Source organism: Eriocheir sinensis, unplaced genomic scaffold, assembly GCF_024679095.1.
Source record: "Eriocheir sinensis breed Jianghai 21 unplaced genomic scaffold, ASM2467909v1 Scaffold5, whole genome shotgun sequence".
Taxonomy (NCBI): domain Eukaryota; kingdom Metazoa; phylum Arthropoda; class Malacostraca; order Decapoda; family Varunidae; genus Eriocheir; species Eriocheir sinensis.
The window spans coordinates 2,089,171-2,114,869 of record NW_026111831.1 but is presented as its reverse complement, the minus strand read 5'-3'; the positions used below and the strand labels follow the sequence as shown (position 1 = coordinate 2,114,869).

At 44.9% G+C, this 25,699-nt stretch overlaps 1 protein-coding gene across 1 annotated transcript; it reads left to right on the top strand.

Annotated features, from left to right (window-relative positions):
• Positions 1 to 5,142: 5,142 nt before the first annotated feature.
• Positions 5,143 to 23,783, top strand: LOC126992680 (zinc finger protein 239-like). Its single transcript, XM_050851486.1, has 2 exons — positions 5,143 to 5,731; positions 21,882 to 23,783. The coding sequence occupies exon 2, from the start codon at positions 22,205 to 22,207 to the stop codon at positions 23,117 to 23,119; it is 915 nt and encodes a 304-aa protein (XP_050707443.1). The 5' UTR covers positions 5,143 to 5,731; positions 21,882 to 22,204; the 3' UTR covers positions 23,120 to 23,783.
• Positions 23,784 to 25,699: the final 1,916 nt, after the last annotated feature.

Here is a 25,699-nt window from a genome sequence, read left to right as displayed (position 1 = left end):
ATCCACTTCCCCTGAGGTGTTGTGTTGTGCTGCTGTAAGTGTTATGCACGGAACTTTCCATATGACTCAAGAATCACGTGACAGTACAATTCTGTATAGCTTGCACTTCTCTCTGCCAGCACCCAGCAGTGGCCAGTGGTCAGTTACAAGCTGGCAGCCGCGACATCCACACGTTTGTCACTCGTCTCGTTCGTGGCTTGTATACACCGTTCTTGTTGTGCTTCACAGATAAATACATTGTGGACTAAAAACATGGACCTTTTCATAAACTCAACCAAAGTAATGTATGTGGTGGGGGGCAGCGTTTGGTAGCCCATCCTGGTTCTGCCGACAGGCCTGACCAAACAGCTGTTTTCCTCGATGCATCTGCCTAAGGTAAGCCTGCCGCCCATGGCAGGTTTACCTTGTGCAGACGCATAGGGGGGAATTACACAGCTCAGGGCTGGACGCTGCGGAACACCTAGCCTCTGGCCTTGCCGTCACTTCTTAATGGGGCACAGGGAACTTGGTGACCTTCAGTGCCTCAAAAACTCAATTTCTCCAGACATCTTTCCCCTGTTCTTCAACAACACTCAGCCATCCCCATCACCCCGGGACGCAGGGCCAGTGTGTCACCAGGGTTACCCCAGCGTGCCTTTCCCAGGTGTCCCCAGGTACCCATTTATCAACCAGCCCGAAAGGAAGGATGAACAGCTGGGTGGACTGCACGCCGACTGCCCGGGCCGGGGTTCAAACCCAGACCACGCTAACCACTGCACCACGGACACGTAATGATGGAACTCATTGCTTATAATATACCGAAGAGAGAGAGAGAGAGAGTATATTTGTCTGTGTTTCTTTAATTTTTTTCATGGTTCCCTTCTTTTCTTCAGTTACTCTTTTCCTATCTTTATCTCACTGTTTTGTTTCATGTGTTATTTCTCTAATTTGTTTATTAATCTCTCCATCTTCATCTCTTTACTTTCTCTTTGAAGCTTGCCATCTCATTCTTTCTTTCATTTGATTCTCTCTCTCTCTCCAACATTCTCTCATTCTTTCTGACATTCTTTTTCTCACATTCTCTCAATCTCATTCTCATTCTCTCTCAGTCTCTCTGTTTCTCATTCTCATTATCATTCTTCCTCATTTCATTCTCCCTCATTTTCATTTTCTCTCAATCTCATTCTTATTCCCTCTCTCCCATTCTGCCATTTTCATTCCCTCTCTCATTCTTATTCTGTGTATGGCCCGTCGAGCACCGCGCCGACTTTGAAGGTAATAAAACATAATTTTACCTTTTTAGGAACACACTTAGGAAAACACTAGCATCGTGCTGTTGTCATTTATTGAAAAGAGAGAGAGAGAGAGAGAGAGAGATAGAGAGAGAGAGAGAGAGAGAGAGGTGGATGTAGGCTAAACGGGTAGGCAGAGGGGAGGAGAAGGGGTGCGATACAGTAGGTGGTGGGGACTGGGGGAGTGGTGCTATACATACAGACAGATAAACAGGATGGGCGGGAAGGGAAATGGAGAGAGGGAATAGGGTGAGGGCAAAGGATGAAGAGAGGGTGTGGGTCGAAAGGAGAAGAGAGGGAGGGACATAATGACACACACAGAGACAGACAGACAGACAGAGAGATCGTCGAAGAAATGACGGGGTAGGTAGGAGACAGAATGACAGACAGACAGACAGACAAAGAGAGGGGCAGATAGACAAAGAAAGATAGTATGTAGTATGGTAGTATCATATCCTACTACTCACCACTATCAATAAAATATGCCTTCTACTATCACAGTCATAATACTTGTCACCATTATTATTAATATTACTATCACCAGCATCACCAGATCACCAATTCAGCATCATCAATTTTTTTCATAATTATTTCCCTGTTACTGCTATATGATCGTCATCATTATTTTTTTTAACATTACCATCTTGCTATTACTTTCACCATCATTACCACCACTTTACTGTACTACTAGACTACTACTTTCCTATCAGCACAAGCCTACACCTACAGCGATTAACTTTCCAACAAATTAGCCTATTTCTATGACATTGGTCACCATCACCACTAATCACTATTACATTATTTCATCATGACATCATCCAATGAACTATCATCACCATCTCAGCTACTACAGTCATCATCCAGGGGCGTCATTTGGGGGTGTGGGGGGGGGCTGTGCCCCCCCCCAAGACTCAAGTTGCCCCCCCCAAGCCTCAGTTTGCCCCCCCTACCAGCGAAGCCTCAAGAAGTAACAGCAGCTGGATTTAGTTATATATATATATATATATATATATATATATATATATATATATATATATATATATATATATATATATATATATATATATATTTTTTTTTTTTTAATTATTATTATGATGAAGCTCTTTGCTCACCAAACTGTCTCTGCCCCCCCCAAGAAAAATCTGAAATGACGCCCCTGTCATCATCATCATTCATCAGGGAACATATTACTATACAATGTCTTTCTTACCTTTACAATAGAAAGTCAAGAGGAGGACTTTGCCGTATGACGGTCTAGGAAGCAATGAAATATGTCCCAGTCCACCAAACAGGGAAAAGTGGACGCGTCTGATTCTCGTATAATACGTAGGTTGTCCAGTAAGGGTTGCCATACTTCATCATATACAGTATTTACATATTTGCCACCATAGCAGTAAAAACAAGGATTATCAGAATTTTAGTATGACTTACTTTTTTCGCAATTACAATTAAATTACAATTACTTTATAATGTAATTAATTATAATTACAATTACTTCATTAAGTTCTACATCCAATTACAATTACATACTTTAATGTAATTAATTACATTCTAATTAAATTACAATTACAATTACTCCAACCCTGGCGTCATCTCACGTACGAATCTTGGCGACGTCGTAGTCATTTAGCCATGTTTCAGTTACCGCTAAAATGTCAAAATCCTTTTCTTTGATGAGATCACGGATATCTAGAGTTTTATTTCCCACAGACTGAACATTTAGCAGACCACATTTTGTCTTTGTATCTGAGGAACTCGTAGCCATGATCCGTTATGTTACGAATTCTCTCATTTTCAGTCTGAAAAACTACACAACACTGGTTATTCGCCGAGTGATTGACTTCAGGCTTCTTGTACCTCACACAATTTATATATTTGCTCTCAGTCCCGGGGCAGTCTTTGGCTTTATGTTTTCCTGCACATTTATAACATACTGGGTTCTCACCATTGGCCTTGGCAGTGCATTTGGCCTCAATATGACCATATCTCTGACAATGATAACATATTATTGCATGGTATCTGTCTCTCACAGTATACACCCCCCATTCAAGTTTTATTCTATCATGGTGCTTGTACATTAGCTCTCTAACAGTTGGATCACATTTCAGGATATAATGCGCTGTGCCACCGGCAGCAGGCTTACTAAAAATTTTCTCAATTTTCTCCTCAACTTGTGGAATCGAGTGTAGGAACTCATTTCTTTTAAGCAGTGTCTCAATTATCTTATCCCCAGTCTCCTCCTTGTGCACATTACAAATCATGATCTTTGGCCTCAGTTTTCCCACACTTTCAGTACTGACTTTCTCCACAGATTGCAATTTTTGGGCTGCCTCATTCCTCATATTCTCATCATCAAAGTTCATTATAATATTACCTCCAATAGTGAATCTTGAATCAGTAATCTGAATGTCACGTAATGCTTCAGAAACTTCACCTTTCAACTCTGTAGCCTTTTTATCTTGTTCAGAGGCCTTGACAACAAGTAAGTTCTTCTTAACTTTCCTCTTACGTTTGATGACCTCAGCCCAAGTTGCATCTGCTGACTCCACATGCTCGGCTCGCTGCAACACGTCTGCCACATCCTGCGCCACCTCCCCCAGCTCCTCCTTCACGCTGACCGCTCGTGACTAAACTTCTTGTTTCACTTCTGATATTTCCTTAGATAATTCCAGCTTGAATTCTTCCATTTTTTCCACAATTTTGGTAGCCAGAGATGCTTTATGAAGGCATGGGTTGCAAATCCAATTTACTTTAGATATATTCTCCGACTTAATTCCAGGCAGATGAGCACACTTCAGATGACACCACTTAATTAGGGCACAGACAGCACCCTGTCCACTTGTCGCCTGTGGGATCCGCACAAACGTAACAGAACTCCACCGAGTTCTTGGCTCGGCCAGCCATGTCGACTCAGCGCTTTCGCAAGCAAGGCGCAGCACCTCCGACCCACGCGGCGACTCACCTCTCACTCCATTCAGATGCAGGACAAACAACATGCAACTAAAAGACAGAAACACACCGGCAAGAGGAAACCAAGTGCGACATGTGTGAAGCTGAAAACGAAGACCTGCGACACTTCCTGCTCTGGTGCCCGGCCTGTGCAGAGGAAAGGAAAAAGTGTGCGAGGCTGCAGCGGCCTTACGAGGAAGAAGAGGAGGACACATTTGGATAATTATTTGAAAATGAACACACCGAAGAAACAAAAGCAACAGTGCACAAGTTTTGGACAATAAGAGAAAAAGGAAAATAATAGGCCCAGACAGTAGACCGATTCCTACTACTAATAAAAGACAGAAAAAAGGGCGGGAATAAGAGGAGGCACAATAACAAGCGACGAAGTAAGAAAAGAAGTTAGAGCATGGGACACAAAAATGTGGACACAAGAAATTCAAGAAAAAGCAACCCTGAAAATATATAGAACCTGCTGGAGAGAAGAGATGGGAGGACAAGAGGATCAGTGTACGACAACAGTGAAGCATCAGCCATCCTCGTCACTGCAGAACAAATAACATGAGGCTGAGAGATAGGAAAAGATTTAACAACGAGAGTACGGCGTGCACCATGTGTGGAGACGAGCTGGAGGACCTGAGGCACTTGATCATCCTGCACTGCCCGGCCCACGACGAGGAGAGAGGCAGCATCCCAGCGTCCATACCACCAGGACGAGGAGGACCATCGGAAGAGCTCTTTTTGAAAATGGAGACAGTGAAGGCAGTACTATATAAATTTTGGCAAAAAAAGAGAAAAGAAACGAAAGGAAGAGGAGACGTAAAGAAATCTAGAAACTCAAAAGACCCAGACCGAGAAAGACCACAGACCCAGAGAAAAGCCGTTACAAAGGCAAAACTCCCGACCGACTACTAGAAAGCTACATTAGGGTTAACAGCCTCAGTTGGCAGCCTGCCGTGCTATACAAGGCAGTATTCTACTTTAAGGACTAGTATTTACTCTATCTCTATATTCATTCCCATCTAGTGCTTGGGCAATGTTCTCCGTCCCCACATTTTATTGTCTTATTGTCCAGGGGGAGGTACTGCCCCCTCCCTTGTGCTTTCCTTCCTACCATTGTATCTTTCGTTTCATGGTGCTCCCTACACATGTACTAATAGTTGTATAATCACACACTGCCCTGCCTGGGGGTTGGGATGGCATGTTTCTCCCTTCTCCCTTGTTGTTTACCTGCAACAATAAACTATCAATCAATCAATCAATCAGGTTGTGCCGATATGAAGGCTGACTCTCCAACGGGTCACTGTACAGCAAGAGCAAGAGCAAACACGCTGCTGCTGACTCCTGTTTCTTCTGCTGCCCCTGCTGACTCTTTACTGCCGGTGCTGACTCCTGCTGCTGCTGGTGCTGCTGCTGCTGGTGGTGCTGGTGCTGGTGCCGCCGTCAGAGTCAGCACTCCACACAGCAGCCTCCGTCCAGTGGTGACCCCAAGACTCCGTGCCCGGGGCGAGGTGAGTGTGTGTGTGTGTGTGTGTGTGTGTGTGTGTGTGTGTGTGTGTGTGTTTACCATACCTGGGCACGATAACAGAAAACCTTATTCCTGACATTAAACACATCGCTTATGACACACTTGTGAGACCAACACTGGAATACTGCTCCCCGGTGTGGGATCCTTACACACACAGAAACATTGACAGGTTAGAACAAATCAAGGTAAAGATTCGTATTAGGTCCGTGCCAGTATCTCATAATCTACTTTATGAAACATCAGTATCTCTTCATATATCTTTTCTACAAACCTTCAACAGTCATGGAAACGCTTTGAAAATCCAATTCAAGGACTTTTTTTTTACTCTTGAAAATATGGGATAATGTTTACGAAAGCGCGTCGCCTCCTCTGCTGGCCGCGGCGACACTGCAGCCGCCGCAGCAGCAAAATAGCTCGCAGAGGGCTTAGGGTTGGGGAGCATATTTAAACTACTCCAACCGAACTTTACGACCTACTAACGGCCCCCCTTCTAACCAGGACCCCCCCCTCATGGATATGTGACTTATTTCACCGAGGAGGTATTTCTGCAACACACGCTGCAGTGTCGCCGCGGCCGCCAGAGGAGGCGACGCTTTTCATAAACATTATCCCATATTTTCAAGAGTAAAAAAAAAGTCCTTGAATTGGATTTTCAAAGCGTTTCCATGACTGTTGAAGGTTTGAAGAAAAGATATATGAAAAGATACTGATGTTTCATAAGGTAGGTAATGAGATACTGGCACGGACCTAAAACGAATCTTAACCCAAATCAACACCAAGGCGGCAAGGTTCATTACAAACAGTTACACTCCAACGCCTGGAATCACAACACGGATCAAACAACAGGTAAACATGGACCCTCTTCACATACGCAGACAAGCACACAGACTTACACTTATGTACAAGATCACAAACACTCACATTGACATTGATCCACATACATACTTACGCAACACAAACAGTCGACGTACTCGAAACACACACATCCATAAATACCAAACATATCACACTAACACTGACGCATACAAGCACTCATACTTTCCACGCACCATACGTGACTGGAACAGCCTCCCTCAACAGATTTTAGACTGCGGTACAATAGACTCATTCAAAAAACAAATACACACTCACTTGTCACCACAACACACCAACACTAACAATTACACTTGATTCACTTCCCTCCCTGGTAATAGTGGAGATTCACTTCACGCCTCCAAAATATGATATTACGCCTCCATATTATACTTAAGGGACGAAATACATGTCCCTTAACCATAATATGAAGGCGGAAAAACTTATAAGTAAAGGTAGTGAAAAGGCATATTATACATACGGCAGTGGTGGCAGTGTTGCCAACGATCCGGTTAGCGATGGTACGTTTAGCTATCGATTACCCACGCATGTGAAACCAGGTCCACCACGCGAGGTTATTTTATTTTTTTTAGAACACGCACCTTTACCTAATACTATACCCGACTCAAACCTTCACAAAACCCTTTCGGTAATGGTGCGTGTTCTAAAAAAAAAATAACCACGCGTGGTGGACCTGGTCTAACATGGGTGGGCTAATGGCTAACTAAACGTACCATCGCTAACCTAGCGTACCATCCCTAACCGGATCGTTGGCAACACTACTCACCTCCCCGCCCCCGACGACACCAACACAGCGCACGTATGTATAATATGCCTTTTCCCTACCTTTACCACTTTTCTTTACTTTTAAGTTTTTCCGCCTTCATATTGTGGTTAAGGGACATGTATTTCGTCCCTTAAGCCTAATCTGGAGGCGTAATATCGTATTTCAGAGGCGTATTGAATCTTCACAATTACCCCTCCCTGAACACTCGACTACCCCCCCCAGCAGCCAACAAATATGCATGTTATGCACCTGTGGGTGCCCTGCGCATCATTAATCCAGATCCAGATTCCCGATAACTGATAATAGAAAACCTTATCAGTGATAACCGATATTCGTTAACTGGAGACACAAATATAGGTGATAACCGATACCCGATATAAATCCACAATTCCGATACTAGCTAGCGATAAGTCCGATAGGCGAAAACAATACTATATTGATATTTCAAATAAAACACATATATGATTTCAAATTTTCATTATCTGTATTTTAGAAAACTTACAAAACATGAAAACCACACGTTGACACGTACATATGGACGGTAACCGTAATACTAGAAAGGCGGAGGCTGAACGGATAGCGAGACGGCCCCACGTTCTGGAGGACGCGAGTTCAATCCCCGACCGGTGCCACCAAGCTGGGATTTTTCAGCCGCCGCCGAGTGGCTTAAAACTACCCACATGCTGTGCAGAAGACCACCTATCAACCCAAACCCTAGATTCTAGGATTAAAGATGAGCTCCAGGAGGGCATCATGAGCCAATGCAAGATGGCGCCAATATAAACACTCGCCTGCACCAGAACGGGCTGGGCCGACCATCAGGCCCCACCAGGAAGAAGCCTTGGACCGACCATCAGGAACTCAGGATCCACTGGGACTACAAACACTACAAACATTGGTCTCGTGAACTGTGCATGCCACGCGGCACGCCGCCATGTGATAACACAAGCCGCTGGTCTCTGTTTGCACTTTTTACAACAGGATCAAAATATTCAGGCAGTGAATAATCATTTTTGGGGCAAAGTTAAATGATTTTCTCTTTAATATAGTGATTTTTTAGTCTAACATCAAGAAAAAACGTAGTGTTTTAACCCTTAGATTTCGCCGATCGTATATATAAGTGCACTACCACACGCCCCACCCGTACAAGGATCATATATATAATCATCTCACTTTACGCTCCCTATGTTTCAAAGTTCTTGACTCAGAAGAATGGTGGAGGCATCTGGCATCTGTACACTTTCTCATTCGTCTCCAGCGCGCAGCCTACCGAAGGCCACAGATCATTTTCCACTTTGGTTCGGAATACATCTATCATGTCTTGTGACGCGTCAAGCTCCGGGCGGAAGTAGAGTGTGGGCGAATTGAAGTGACACAGACTTTGATGACTGCCATGGTAGTGACATTGACAGAGGAGGGAGGGGCAAGTAGGTAGAGAGAGAGAGAGAGAGAGAGAGAGTGTGGGATGCTTCCATCGACATCATGCCACGAGAAAATGTGCAATACTTTTGGCTGTCATAACTTTTTATTATTATTAGGAGAAGTTTTATTACACCACCATATATATATATATATATATATATATATATATATATATATATATATATATATATATATATATATATATATATATATATATATATATATATATATATATATATATATATATATATATATATATATATATATATATATATATATATATATATATATATATATATATATATATATATATATATATATATATATATATATATATATATATATATATATATATATATATATATATATATATATATATATATATATATATATATATATATATATATATATATATATATATATATATATATATATATATATATATATGTATATATTCCTTGCACAAACCACCTCCTCCTCCAGCCTATTCCATAGATCAAAGCTTATGTATGCGAAGCTAAAGATTTTCACATCTTGACTAAACGTGGTCTCCCTCAACTTCTTTACATGTAATCTCGTTACTCACTCGTTTAACACACAAACAGTTCCTCTCTGTCCAAATGCTCCACTCTGCTCACCACCCTGCACACTGCTATCAGGTCTCCTCTTTCTCTTCTTCTCTCCAGGGTTATGAGCCCCATGCTATTGAGTCTCTCCTCCTAAGTCCTCCGACATACAAAACTCATTCAAGTATTGGTAGTATCGGCTGAAAATCAGCCGATAACGATACCGATACTCTTAAAATGTGCCGATACCACCGATACTCTTAAAATGTGCCGATACTGATACCGATACTCTTAAAATGTACCGATACCACCGATACTGATACCAATACTCTTAAAATGTGCCGATACCACCGATACTCATACCGATACTCTTAAAATGTGGCAATACCACCGATACTCATACTGATACATCGGTACACCCCTAGTCTTCACTGCGCTAAACAGCACACTATTATTGGCGAATAGTCTAGTGGAAGACTTAGGCGTTGAGAGTGGAAGATCGTTAACGGTGCCTTGTGGGACACCTGAAGAAACAGGGACGGTGTCACATGAAGATCCGTCAAGAGGAACACGTTGAGTCCAGTTAGTAAGAAATGCAGTGATCCAGTGTAGAATAGGTCCTGAAATACCATAGTATTTCAGTTTTAATGTCAGTCTTTTGTGCGGGACTTTGTCGAAGGCTTTGGCAACATCTAAAACAAATGGGTGTGTTAGATACCACTGCTGTGAGGAAAGGAACAGTAACTGGGTGTGTTGGCAACCACTGCTGTGAAGGAAAGGAACAGTAACTGGGTGTGTTAGCAACCACTGCTGTGAAGGAAAGGAACAGTAACCGGGTGTGTTGGCAACCACTGCTGTGAAGGAAAGGAACAGTGACTGGGTGTGTTAGCAACCACTGCTGTGAAGGAAAGGAACAGTAACTGGGTGTGTTGGCAACCACTGCTGTGAAGGAAAGGAACAGTGACTGGGTGTGTTGGCAACCACTGCTGTGAAGGAAAGGAACAGTAACTGGGTGTGTTGGCAACCACTGCTGTGAAGGAAAGGAACAGTGACTGGGTGTGTTGGCAACCACTGCTGTAAAGGAAAGGAACAGTGACTGGGTGTGTTAGCAACCACTGCTGTAAAGGAAAGGAACAGTAACTGGGTGTGTTGGCAACCACTGCTGTGAAGGAAAGGAACAGTAACTGGACGTGTTCAGGGGGTCAGTATGAGGTGTTTGGCTCATGTTCATTTCATGCATTTCATGTATCCATGTATCCCGACACACTGGCATGGTCTCGTCCACCCACTTGTCCCGCCAAGACGGCCGTCCATCCCTTGGTTAATCTCACCCACCTGAGGGTGGCCGGCACGCCCAGTTTGAAGAGCACTGCTCTGTGCACTTTTCAATTGTATTCTCTCCCTGATGTCCTTTTTATGGTTTCTGTTCTCTGTTGTGGTTCTGCCCCTTCTTGGTTTTCAGTTTCCCTTTTCCTGAAGGTCTTTACAAGGTGCTTTTCAGCTGCCTGCTACACGGTGCCTCCAAAATGTTGAAGGCAGTTAATTCATTACTCTGGGTCTGTTTTGACCCAGTTTATTTGGTGTAGTTTTCACAATATTGTGGTTGACAACTAGTAACTGATATGCTTTGTTATACATTTTAGTAATTTGCAGCTGCTTTTTTATTTTGAATCATGTTTGTATGAGGATGTGATCTTTGTCCCCACAGCCCCGCCGGTGCTGAGCAGAAGTGAGGGTCTGAGGCGGTGCTGTGCTCAGCGCTCCCTGCGTCTTTGCTGCCGCTGATCTCTGTTGCAGTGGAGGCTGCAAGGCAGGGCACCAGCAGGAACAGACTGTCTGTGGTGTGAGGATTAGGGGTGATCACGAGAGCCTCCTCACCACCACCACCACCACCTTGCTGCTGGCATCTCCAGCCATAAAGGAAAGGAAAAGTTTGAGTGCAAGAAGACTTGAGAGTGAGAGCAGGTCCACTAGACACAGCCTTGCACACACTGGTGAAGGAAACCATGAGTGCCAAGAGTGTGGGAAAAGACTCCCTGGTAAGGGTGACCTCACCAAGTACACCCACACACTCTGGAGGAAGACCTCATGAATGCTGTGAGTGTGGTAAAAAGTTCAGTAGAAAGAGGTACCTCAACACACACACCCTGATACACACTGGTGAAAGACCTCATGAATGCTGTAAGTGTGAGAAAACGTTCAATCAGAAGAGTAACCTCATCAGACACACCCTTACACACATTGGTGAAAGACCTCATGAATGCCATGATTGTGGGAAAAAGTTCAGTAGGAAGAGTTACCTCAAGAAACACACCCTTACACACACTGGTGAAAGTCCTCATGAATGCCATGATTCTGGGAAAAAGTTCAGTAGGAAGAGTGACCTCAAGAAACACACCCTTACACACACTGGTGAAAGTCCTCATGAATGCCGTGAGTGTGACAAAACATTCAGCAGTAAGAGTGACCTTAAGAAACACACCCTTACACACACTGGTGAAAGACCTCATGAATGCCATGAGTGTGGCAAAAAGTTCAATCAGAGGAGTAACCTCAACACACACACCCTTATACACACTGGTGAAAGACCTCATGAATGCCATGAGTGTGGCAAAAAGTTCATTAGGAAGTGTCACCTCAACAAACACACCCGTACACACACTGGTGAAAGACCTCATGAATGCCGTGAGTGTGGCAGTAAGTTTAGTCAGAAAAGTCACCTCAACATACACATCCTTACGCACACTGGTGGAAAACCTCATGAATGCCATGAGTGTGGCAAAAGGTTCACTGATAAGAGTCACCTTAACACACACACCTATACACACACTGGTGAAAGACCTCATGAGTGCCATGAGTGTGGCAAAAGGTTTTTTTCTAAATCTGTTTTGAACAGCCACATCTTCAGACACTCTGGCCTGAGAGAGTTAAACTGTGATGTTTGTAGCAAACATTTCAAGACCAAGTCGGATATTGCCCGGCACATGCAGATCCACTTCCCCTGAAGTGTTGTATTGTGCTGCTGTATGTGTTATACACGGAACTTTCCATATGACTCAAGAATCACGTGACAGTACAATTCTGTATAGCTTGCACTTCTCTCTGCCATCAGTGGTCAGTTACAGGCTGGCAGCGACATCCACACGTTTGTCACTCGTCTTGTCCGCTGCTTGTACACACCGTTCTTGTTGTGCTTTACAGATAAATATATTGTGGACTAAAAACATGGACCTTTTCATAAACTCAACCAAAGTAATATATGTGGTGGGGGGCAGCGTTTGGTAGCCCATCCTGGTTCTGCTGACAGGCCTGACCAAACAGCTGTTTTCCTCGATGCATCTGCCTAAGGTAAGCCTGCCGCCCATGGCAGGTTTACCTTAAACAGACGCATAGGGAGAATTACACAGCTCAGGGCTGGACGCTGCGGAACACCTGGCCTCTGGCCTTGCCGTCATTTCTTAATGGGGCACAGGGAACTTGGTGACCTTCAGTGCCTCAAAAACTCAATTTCTCCAGACATATTTCCCCTGTCCTTCGACAACACTCAGCCATCCCCATCACCCCGGGACGCAGGGCCAGTGTGTCACCAGGGTTACCCCAGCGTGCCTTTCCCAGGTGTCCCCAGGTACCCATTTATCGACCAGCCCGAAAGGAAGGATGAATAGCTGGGTAAACTGCACGCCGACTGCCGGGCCGGGTTCAAACCCAGACCACGCTAACCACTGCACCGCGGACGCGTAATGATGAAACTCGTTGCTTACAATATACCGAAGAGAGAGAGAGAGAGTATTTGTCTGTGTTTCTCTCATTTTTTTCATGGTTCCCTTCTTTTCTTCAGTTACTCTTTTCCTATCTTTATCTCACACTGTTTTGTTTCATGTGTTATTTCTCTAATTTGTTTATTAATCTCTCCATCTTCATCTTTTTACTTTCTCTTTGAAGCTTGCCATCTCATTCTTTCTTTCATTTGATTCTCTCTCTCTCTCTCTCTCTCTCTCTCTCTCTCTCTCTCTCTCTCTCTCTCTCTCTCTCTCTCTCTCTCTCTCTCTCTCTCTCTCTCTCTCTCTCTCTCTCTCTCTCTCTCTCTCTCTCTCTCATTCTTTCTCTCTCCAACATTCTCTCATTCTCTCTGACATTCTTTTTCTCACATTCTCTCAATCTCATTCTCATTCTCTCTCAGTCTCTCTGTTTCTCATTCTCATTATCATTCTCCCTCATTTCATTCTCCCTCATTTTCATTTTCCTCTCAATCTCATTCTTATTCCCTCTCTCCCATTCTGCCATTTCCATTCCCTCTCTCATTCTCTAATTCCTATAATCTCATTCTCTTTCTCATTCTCTCTCATTATCATTCTCATTACCTCTCTCATTCTCTCTCTCTCTCTCTCACACTCACACACACACACACACACATTCTTATTCTCTCATTCTATCACATCCTCTCTCTCTCTCTCTTACAGGAGTTATCTTTTGTTACTTATTCCACTCTTGTAAGTCTTTTTTTTCATCTCTGGTGATCAAGACATATCCACCATTCCACAACCATTTCTCTCCCTAAAAACATGTAACCAACCCATCTCAGTATCTGGTGCCTGACCTGTATGTTGTATTGTCTCCATTTACTGGATAATATAAATCTAACAATGACTTGCATGATTGTGTAACACGGTTAGTTGACGTCGATCGAGTCAAAAATACATGTTATTTGCGTATGGGTAAGTTTTTCTCTTTCCTGCCCCAATACTTCCTTCTATTTACTCGTAGTGAGTTTTGATCAAATCTGCGACGCTCTACATAGAAGGCTGTACATGCCTTTGATAAATAAGGCCATGGTCATTATATAATGAACTTTATACAGAGAAAGTGTGAGGGATCAAATAAGGTGAGTGTGGAACATTTCTTCTACGGAATAAAGACAAGGAAATTCTAGTGTTTTTGTATTAAAACCTGTACATATATCCTTAGTGTATATACTGCAGCAGCTGAATAACTAAAAAACATATGATATGTGGAAGAAATATGGCATCCAGTGTTTTGGGTGGAATTGCTGGTTCCGCCCACCAGCTAAGCTCCGCCCCCTTTCCCCCTTGCTTCACCTCACAGTGAAGAGCGACCCACTGAGGGCCACTCCATGTATATAATTCCTCCGAGGTGGCAACCCGGGCGTCCCCCCTGCCCTGTGCCCCGGGGTGCTGGCTCCTCCCCCACGCTTAAGGGGCAAGGAGACGCATATGAGCACCGGGGCCACGCGCAGCTATAGAGTGTGCCCCAAACTTTATCTTTACTTTATCCTCTGCGTGGAGACAAGAAAATAAGATGTCCTTCACAACAACGTGTGGACTGGCATGTAGGAGACTGGGGGAGCACCAAGCTGTTGTTTAAAGCAAGAACGGGAACCCTGGAGGCGAATGGCAGGAACAGGGACGCGGGAAACAGAGCTGTGGCTGCAGGACACGAGAGAGAGAGAAACGGTGGAACATCTAACTGTAGAATGCAGCAGCTGTGAGAGGCAGAGAGGGAGTAACAGCGCCAGTGTGACAGTAACAGGCAGGGAGGAGTGGGGCAGGAGGACAACGGGGCAGTGTGCACAGTGTTGGGGCTGTGTGGAGGCAGGGAGGGAGTAACAGCCTCAGTGTGACAGTAACTGGCAGGGAGGAGTGGGACAGGAGGACAACGGGGCTGTGTGGAGGCAGGGAGTAACAGCCCCAGTGTGACAGTAACAGGCAGGGAGGTGGGACAGGAGGACAACGGGGCAGTGTGCACAGTGTTGGGGCTGTGTGGAGGCAGGGAGGGAGTAACAGCCTCAGTGTGACAGTAACAGGCAGGGAGGAGTGGGACAGGAGGACAACGGGGCTGTGTGGATGCAGGGAGGGAGTAACAGCCTCAGTGTGACAGTAACAGGCAGGGAGGAGTGGGACAGGAGGACAACGGGGCTGTGTGGAGGCAGGGAGGGAGTAACAGCCTCAGTGTGACAGTAACAGGCAGGGAGGAGTGGGACAGGAGGACAACGAGGCAGTGTGCACAGTGTTGGGGCTGTGTGGAGGCAGGGAGGGAGTAACAGCCTCAGTGTGACAGTAACAGGCAGGGGACAGGAGGCCAGAGGAGGACAACAGTGTTGGGGAGACAAAAAGGAAGCAGAAAGCCTTGCCAGGACAGCCCAAGTGTTCCTCACGCGGTGCCGGAAAAAAAGGCACAAATGCTTGCATGAATAAGTCCAGGGAAAAGGCTTGAAAACAAGTGATTCAAGCTGGAAAGTATAGAGCGATGGTGTATGACAGTGAGGAAGGATATGAATGGTATAACGCCATTGCCGAGCAGTGTGTGTGATGACAGCTGATGAGAATATGAGGAGGAGGACCCGCGATGGGGCGCCTGAGGTCACCAGGACAAGGCCATGACCGAGACCAAGACATGAAGTGTGAAGACATGAGCTCGTGTGCATGAGAGCAAATGGATTAAGAACTGCATGCGAATGGTTGGTGACAGTGGTATGCGAGTCAGGTGGGTGAGCAGAGAGGAAGGGAGGCGTTTCTTTGAATGGAAGGTGACTGACAGGAACAGTGAGGGTCTAGAATGGGATGTGAGAAAGTGGAAGAGAGAGATAGACAGTGCAGTGAAAGGTGACGGTCTGAGGAGGTGGAAGCATGCGATGGAGCGAAAGACTACTTTGGAGTGGTACAGGGAGAAGGAAGCCCCGCAGTGTGTCAGCTGCATGATGGAAGCCTGGGTGGTGATCTTCTCTGCCAAGCTCGAGCGCAGTGTATGAATGTGAATGCAAGAAATTACAGGTGGTCTGAGTCCCGCAGCAAAGTGTGTCAGATGTGTGACAGGGGTGTGGATGAAACTGTGGCGCATGTGATGCGGTGTGTGGGAGGTACCGGAGAGAAAGGACGGAGATGATGAGGGTGGCACTGATGGGCTGGGAGGTGAATGGAAGGATTGCAAGAACAGAGAGGGAATGGATGCTGGTGTGTGGGAGGTACCGGAGAAAGGACGGAGATGATGAGGGTGGCAATGATGAGGATGGGCTGGAGGTGAATGGGAGGATTGCAGGAACAGAGAGGAATGGATGCTGGTGTGTTTTGGAGGTACCGGAGAGACAGGACGGAGATGAGGGTGGCACTGATGGGCTGGGAGGTGAATGGAAGGATTGCAAGAACAGAGAGGGAATGGATGCTGGTGTGTGGGAGGTACCGGAGAGAAAGGACGGAGATGAGGGTGGCACTGATGGGCTGGGAGGTGAATGGAAGGATTGCAAGAACAGAGAGGGAATGGATGCTGGTGTGTGGGAGGTACCGGAGAGAAAGGACGGAGATGATGAGGGTGGCACTGATGGGGTGGGAGGTGAATGGGAGGATTGCAGGAACAGAGAGGAATGGATGCTGGTGTGTGGGAGGTACCGGAGAGAAAGGACGGAGATGATGAGGGTGACACTGATGGGCTGGGAGGTGAATGGGAGGATTGCAGGAACAGAGAGGGAATGGATGCTGGTGTGTGGGAGGTACCGGAGAGAAGGGACGGAGATGATGAGGGTGGCACTGATGGGCTGGGAGGTGAATGGGAGGATTGCAGGAACAGAGAGGGAATGGATGCTGGTGTGTGGGAGGTACTGGAGAGAAGGGACGGAGATGATGAGGGTGGCACTGATGGGCTGGGAGGTGAATGGGAGGATTGCAGGAACAGAGAGGGAATGGATGCTGCTGCTGCTGGGACAGTGCTGAAGCAAATGAGAGAATTATAGAAATCATGAAGAGTTTTCTGTGGTATGCAGGAAATAGGGAATAGGATGATTAGTAATGGATACCGCTTGTTTTGTTTTATTTTTCCAGGTTGTGCCGATATGAAGTCTGACTCTCCAACGGGTCACTGTACAGCAAGAGCAAGAGCAAACTCGCTGCTGCTGACTCCTGTTTCTTCTGCTGCTGCTGACTCCTGCTGCTGCTGCTGCTGCTGGTGACCCCTGCTGGTGCTGGTGCCGCCGTCACAGTCAGCACTCCACACAGCAGCCTCCGTCCAGTGGTGACCCCAAGACTCCGTGCCCGGGGCGAGGTGAGTGTGTGTGTGTGTGTGTGTGTGTGTGTGTGTGTGTGTGTGTGTGTGTGTGTGTGTGTGTGTGTGTGTGTGTTTACCATACCTGGGCACGATAACAGAAAACCTTATTCCTGACATTAAACACATCGCTTATGACACACTTGTGAGACCAACACTGGAATACTGCTCCCCGGTGTGGGATCCTTACACACAGAAACATTGACAGGTTAGAACAAATCAACACCAAGGCAAGGTTCATTACAAACAGTTACACTCCAACGCCTGGAATCACAACACGGATCAAACAACAGGTAAACATGGACCCTCTTCACATACGCAGACAAGCACACAGACTTACACTTATGTACAAGATCACAAACACTCACATTGACATTGATCCACATACATACTTACGCAACGCAAACAGTCGACGTACACGAAACACACACATCCATAAATACCAAACATATAACGCTGACGTATACAAGCACTCATACTTTCCACGCACCTTACGTGACTGGAACAGCCTCCCTCAACAGATTTTAGACTGCGGTACAATAGACTCATTCAAAAAACAAATACACACTCACTTGTCACCACAACACACCAACACTAACAATTACACTTGATTCACTTCCCTCCCTGGTAATAGTGGAGATTCACTTCACGCCTCCAAAATACGATATTACGCCTCCATATTATACTTAAGGGACGAAATACATGTCCCTTAACCATAATATGAAGGCTGAAAAACTTAAAAGTAAAGAAAAAGTGGTAAAGGTAGTGAAAAGGCATATTATACATGCGGCAGCGGTGGCAGTGTTGCCAACGATCCGGTTAGCGATGGTACGTTTAGCTATCGAATAGCCCACGCATGTGAAACCAGGTCCACCACGCGTGGTTATTTTATTTTTTTAGAACACGCACCTTTACCTAATACTATACCCGGCTCAAACCTTCATAAAACCCTTTCGGTAAAGGTGCGTGTTCTAAAAAAAAATAACCACGCGTGGTGGACCTGGTCTAACATGCGTGGGCTAATGGCTAACTAAACGTACCATCGCTAACCTAGCGTACTACCCCTAACCGGATCGTTGGCAACACTACTCACCTCCCCGCCGCCGCCGACACCAACACAGCGCACGTATGTATAATATGCCTTTTCCCTACCTTTACCACTTTTCTTTACTTTTAAGTTTTTCCGCCTTCATATTATGGTTAAGGGACATGTATTTCGTCCCTTAAGTATAATACAGAGGCGTAATATCGTATTTCAGAGGCGCGTATTGAATCTGCACAATTACCCCCTCCCCTGCACACTCGACTCCCCCGTCCCCCCAACAGCCAACAAATGTGCGTGTTATGCACCTGTACGGGTGCCCTGCGCATCATTAATCCAGACCCAGATCCAGATTCCCGATAACTGATAATAGAAAACCTTATCAGTGATAACCGATATTCGTTAACTGGAGACACAAAATGTATAGGCGATACCCGATATAAATCCACATTTCTGATACTAGCTAGCAATAAGTCTGATAGGCGAAAACAATACTATATTGATATTTCAAATAAAACACATATATGATTTCAAATTTTCATTATCTGTATTTTAGAAAACTTAAAAAACATGAAAACCAATCGTTGACATGTACGTATGACGATAACCGTAATACTAGAAAGGCGGAGGCTGAACGGATAGCGACGGCCCCACGTTCTGGAGGGACGCGAATTCAATCCCCGACCGGTGCCACCAAGCTGGGACTTTTCAGCCACCACCGAGTGCCTTAAAACTACCCACATTCTGTCCAGAAGACCACCTATCAACCCAGACCCTAGATTCTAGGATTAACCCTCTGAGTACCGCGCTATGGCGAGAAAACTAGTACACCCCATACCGCACTATGTGCAAAAAATTTTTTTTCTTTCAAAACACTCGAATCTATCCCAAAACCATAAAAATGTTGTCATTCCCTTTCCGTTGCTTAGAAGTGTACCTTCATCTCACCCGCAGCCCCGCCCCACCTGTCCAGCCCGCTCAGCCGAGAGCGAGTTCATGCGGACTCTGCCCACTCCGTTTCAGCGCGGTTTTGTAGTTCCACACTTTTTACACTCAGTGCATCATGGAACAATTATATTTCGAGAAATAAGACCGGTTTTGAAAATTATAAAATGACGATACGGTATCGTCAACCGTATGGGAAGCAACATTTTGTTTTTGGCAGAGGGTGGTAAGCTGTCCTGAACTTTTCCTTTGTTTTCACTATGTGGCGTATCCCATAGGATCATGAGAACCTGGGAAGCTAGCCCAACTCTCTAGCTATCACGTGATACCCGGCTGGTCTTCGGGAACCAAAACTTTTTGAAATAAGACCGAGTGTAAGGTAACTCAGTGACGATGTGGTATCGTCACCCGTACTGGCGGTAACATCCAGTGGTGACGATACCGTATCGTCATCGGTACTCAGAGGGTTAAAGATGAGCTCCAGTAGGGCATCATGAGCCAATGCAAGATGGCGCCACTATAAACACTCGCCTGCACCAGAATGGGCTGGGCCGACCATCAGGCCCCACTGGGAAGAAGCCTTGGACCGACCATCAGGAACTCAGGATCCAATGGGAAGAAACCTACCAGTGCAATAGGCCAAGACATAACCCAAGACATGCACAAACCACTTCCTCCTCCAGCCTATTCCATAGCTCAATGCTTCTGTTTGGGAAGCTAAAGTTTTTCACATCTTGCCTACACGTGGTCGCCCTCAACTTCTTTCCATGTTCTCTCGTTTCTCTCTCGTTGCACACACACACAGGTCCTCTCTGTCCAAATGCTCCACTCCGCTCACCACCCTGCACACTGCTATCAGGTCTCCTCTTTCTCTTCTTCTCTCCAGGGTTGTGAGCCCCATGCTATTGAGTCTCTCCTCCTAAGTCCTCCGACGTACAAAACTCATTCAAGTATCGGTAGTATCGGCTGAAAATCAGCTGATAACGATACCGATACTCTTAAAATGTGCCAATACCACCGATACTGATACCGATACTCTTAAAATGTCCCGATACCACTGATACTGATACCGATACTCTTAAAATGTGCCGATGCCACCGATACTGATACCGATACTCTTAAAATGTGCCGATACCACCGATACTGAAACCAATACTCTTAAAATGTGCCGATACTGATACCGATACTCTTAAAATGTGCCGATACCACCGATACTGATACCAATACTCTTAAAATGTGCCGATACCACCGATACTCATACCGATACTCTTAAAATGTGCCAATACCACCGATACTGATACATCAGTACATCCCTAGTCTTCACTGCGCTAAACAGCACACTATTATTGGCAAATAGTCTAGTGGAAGACTTAGGCGTTGAGAGTGGAAGATCGTTAACGGTGCCTTGTGGGACACCTGAAGAAACAGGGACGGTGTCACATGAAGATCCATCAAGAGGAACACGTTGAGTCCAGTTAGTAAGAAATGCAGTGATCCAGTGTAGAATAGGTCCTGAAATACCATAGTATTTCAGTTTTAATGTCAGTCTTTTGTGCGAGACTTTAGCGAAGGCTTTGGAAACATCTAAAACAAATGGGTGTGTTAGATACCACTGCTGTGAAGGAAAGGAACAGTAACTGGGTGTGTTAGCAACCACTGCTGTGAAGGAAAGGAACAGTAACTGGGTGTGTTAGCAACCACTGCTGTGAAGGAAAGGAACAGTAACTGGGTGTGTTAGCAACCACTGCTGTGAAGGAAAGGAACAGTAACTGGGTGTGTTAGCAACCACTGCTGTGAAGTAAAGGAACAGTAACTGGGTGTGTTGGCAACCACTGCTGTGAAGGAAAGGAACAGTTACTGGGTGTGTTGGCAACCACTGCTGTGAAGGAAAGGAACAGTAACTGGGTGTGTTGGCAACCACTGCTGTGAGGGAAAGGAACAGTAACTGGATGTGTTCAGGGGGTCAGTATGAGGTGTTTGGCTCATGTTCATTTCATGTATCCATGTATCCATGTATCCCGACACGCTGGCATGGTCTCGTCCACCCACTTGTCCCGCCAAGACAGCCGTCCATCCCTTGGTTAATCTCGCCCACCTGAGGGTGGCCGGCATGCCCAGTTTGAAGAGCACTGCTCTGTGCACTTTTCAATTGTATTCTCTCCTTGATGTCCTTTTTATGGTGTCTGTTCTCTGGTGTGGTTCTGCCCCTTCTTGGTTTTCAGTTTCCCTTTTCCTGAAGGTCTTTACAAGGTGCTTTTCAGCTGCCTGCTACACGGTGCCTCCAAAATGTTGAAGGCAGTTAATTCATTACTCTGGGTCTATTTTGACCCAGTTTATTTGGTGTAGTTTTCACAATATTGTGGTTGACAACTTGTAACTGATATGCTTTGTTATACATTTTAGGAATTTGCAGCTGCTTTTTTTTATTTTGAATCATGTTTGTATGAGGATGTGATCTTTGTCCCCACAGCCCCGCCGGTGCTGTGCAGACGTGAGAGTCTGAGGCGGTGCTGTGCTCAGCGCTCCCTGCGTCTTTGCTGCTGCTGATCTCTGTTGCAGTGGAGGCTGCAAGGTAGGGCACCAGCCTGAGTGCCCGGGACCAGCAGGAACAGACTGTCTGTGGTGTGAGGATCAGGGGTGACCAGGAGAGCCTCACCACCACCACCACCACCACCACCACCTTGCTGCTGGCATCTCCAGCCATAAAGGAAAGGAAAAGTTTGAGTGCAAGAAGACTTGAGAGTGAGAGCAGGTCCACTAGACACAGCCTTCCACACACTGGTGAAGGAAACCATGAGTGCCAAGAGTGTGGGAAAAGACTCCCTGGGAAGGGTGACCTCACCAAGTACACCCACACACTCTGGTGAAAGACCTCATGAATGCCGTAAGTGTGGGAAAACGTTCAATCAGAAGAGTAACCTCAACAGACACACCCTTACACACACTGGTGAAAGACCTCATGAATGCCGTGAGTGTGGCAAAAAGTTCAGTCAGAAGAGTAACCTCAACACACACACCCTTACACACACTGGTGAAAGACCTCATGAATGCCATGATTGTGACAAAACGTTCAGCAGTAAGAGTGACCTCAAGAAACACACCCTTACACACACTGGTGAAAGACCTCATGAATGCCGTGAGTGTGGCAAAAAGTTCAATCAGAGGAGTAACCTCAACACACACACCCTTACACACACTGGTGAAAGACCTCATGAATGCCATGATTGTGACAAAAAGTTCAGTAGGAAGAGTGACCTCGAGAAACACACCCTTACACACACTGGTGAAAGACCTCATGAATGCCATGAGTGTGGCAAAAAGTTCCATCAGAAGAGTCACCTCAAGAATCACACCCTTACACACACTGGTGAAAGTCCTCATGAATGCAGTGAGTGTGGCAAAAAGTTCAGTGATAAGAGTAACCTCAACACACACACCCTTATACACACTGGTGAAAGACCTCATGAATGTCATGAGTGTGGCAAAAAGTTCAATCAGAAGAGTACCCTCAACACACACACCCTTAGACACAGTGGTGAAAGACCTCATGAATGCCAAGAGTGTGGCAAGAGGTTCATTTCTATGTCTGTGTTGAACAAGCACATCTTCAGACACTCTGGCCTGAGAGAGTTCAAGTGTGATGTTTGTAAGAAACATTTCAAGACCAAGCAGGATATTGCCCAGCACATGAAGATTCACTTCCCCTGAGGTGCCGTGTTGTGCTGCTCGATGTGTTATGCATGTGTGTGTGTGTGTGTGTGTGTGTGTGTGTGTGTGTGTGTGTGTGTGTGTGTGAAGAATAGAAGAATAGAATAGAATGCATTTATTGCTCAGACTTTTACAATAAAAGAATGGAGCACAGCCCCTGTGTAACCAGTTATATCATCAACTCTTTATCTAAAATGCCTCAGAACTAATTTAATAAAATGAGCCAAATTGCTTAGCATGTGCACATTCATCCCCTATTTGTTCACCATTACATTTATCACAATACCATTCTTCTCTTCTGATATCACGGTACCTGCCACTGACAACTGGTAATTGGTTATTTCCTGTGAGAATCTTACTTATATTGATACGGTTTGTTTTACTTAGTTTAACAAGGTAATCCTCAATCCCATAAATTTCTTTATACATACTGTAACTACTACATTTGCCTTTTGTTGTTATATTCCTATACCAAGTTGATATCCATAAATATTTCAACCTCTGCTCAACGGTCTTCCTAAACAACTTAACATTGTTGATGGTTTGTGGCTGCCATACGCCTGACAGACCACATTCAATACATATACGTTTTATATAGTCCAACCATGGCAATATAAAAGTACCAGACATACATAAGTGCAATAAACATGTGTACATAACATAACTCAGCTCAGTATTTTTTCCCGTAATTAACCTTGACCAATAATTTATCATCCTGCATTTTATAGATATTTCCAGTGGATACATTCCTGATTCCCCATATACAATATCTGTACTTGTATACCTATGTACATACATTACATATTTAAGATGCCTCATCTGTAAAGATTCCACTTCCCTTATAATGTCATAACCCCATATTTCGCATGCGTAAGTCGCAGCTGTCACCACCATACTATTGTACATTTCTAATTGTATATCAAATGGCAAATCATATTTTCGAGAAGTCCCAATCAGCTGATACATGACCGTAAGCCCCAAATACACTGCCGAATTTTGGCTCACGAATGTGCGCGAATATGCAAGTCATCCTCTGTCGCGAGCAAGTTCGGCATCTTTCTTGCCTGTTCTTGGCCGTTCGGGGACATGTCTGCGTCCACCTCGCGACTTTTGACAGTTGGTCACGGCCGCCACGAAAGTTTCATGTTGCATGAAAAATTCGTGGCCGTTCGCCGAATGTGCACGAATGTAAAATGGACGCCGAATTGTTGCCGAAATGTCGCTGACAATTCGGCATCCGATTCGCGGTGTTCGGCGAATTGTCGCCGAATTTTGACCGTTGAAATTTTAATTTTATTGGCAAATTTGTCACCGACTCTTCAGGGACATGTTGCCGAATGGCCAAGACTATTTGGGGACATGTCCCCGAATATTCGGCGAATTAATCACGATACGGCAAATGGGTCTCGGTGGGAGGTGTACACGGGGATCTGTCTATCTATCTATCTATCTATCTATTTATGTATTATCTATCTATCTAACTATTTCTATCTATTTATCTATCTATCTATCTATATCTATATCTATATCTATATCTATATATATATATATATATATATATATATATATATATATATATATATATATATATATATATATATATATATATATATATATATATACACGGAATAAAATAATACTATAATAATAAATAGTAAACAAGAAAATATGAAAAACAAGAAGAATCATAAATATATAAAATAGGTATGGAACTAACATTTTCATTTATTTCATAATTAATTTACTATTTATTAGTTTATTTATTTCTTAATATCATTATTCTGCCATTATTTAACCTTTGTTTCATTTTCAGTTATTTAGATTTATTTCTTCTTTCAGTTACTGGTTTGTTAATTAATATAACGTAAACATTCATTCATTCTAAAATATTTGTAGGAGAGCAAAACAAAAACAAGTCACATTCATACATTTTATTACACGTACTATCGGAAGGAAATAGGCATAACTTGTGAGGGGTTCAACGGGGTCGTCTTAGAACCCATGGAGGAGACAGCGTGTGGTGTTGATCCATGACATCCCTTTTTTTTTTTTTTTTTTTTTTTTTTTACGTTGCTACCTATTGCGCCGGCAGGCATCTTCCCGGTGGGCCTGATGAACGGCCCAAGGCTTCTTCCAGGTGGGGCCTGATGGTCGGCCCAGCCCGTTCTGGCGCAGGCGAGTGTTTATAGTGGCGCCATCTTGCATTGGCTCATGCTGCCCCCCGGAACTCGTTCTTCATTCGCTTGGACGGCTTCCTCTAGAGTCCGGGTTGATGGGTGGTCTTCAGGCGCCGGATGCTCAAAGGTGGTGGTAACTTATCCCCGGAGACGGTTGTAAGTCACGGGTCGCGTCACAAGTTTGCTCCGCGCTAGGATCCTCCTCCGCAGCGATGCACAGCGCGGTCGCCGCGGCGTGCTAAGGGTCAGCCCTATGGTTCACGAGTGAGGCGGTAGAGGGCGGGCAGCTCACCAGCTGATGTGATTGCAACCAATGGAAATCAGTGAAACAAAAAAGACAGCCAATCAGGATCAAGGAAGGTGATTGCAAAAAAACGGCGCCAGCGACGAAAACTACCGCGAG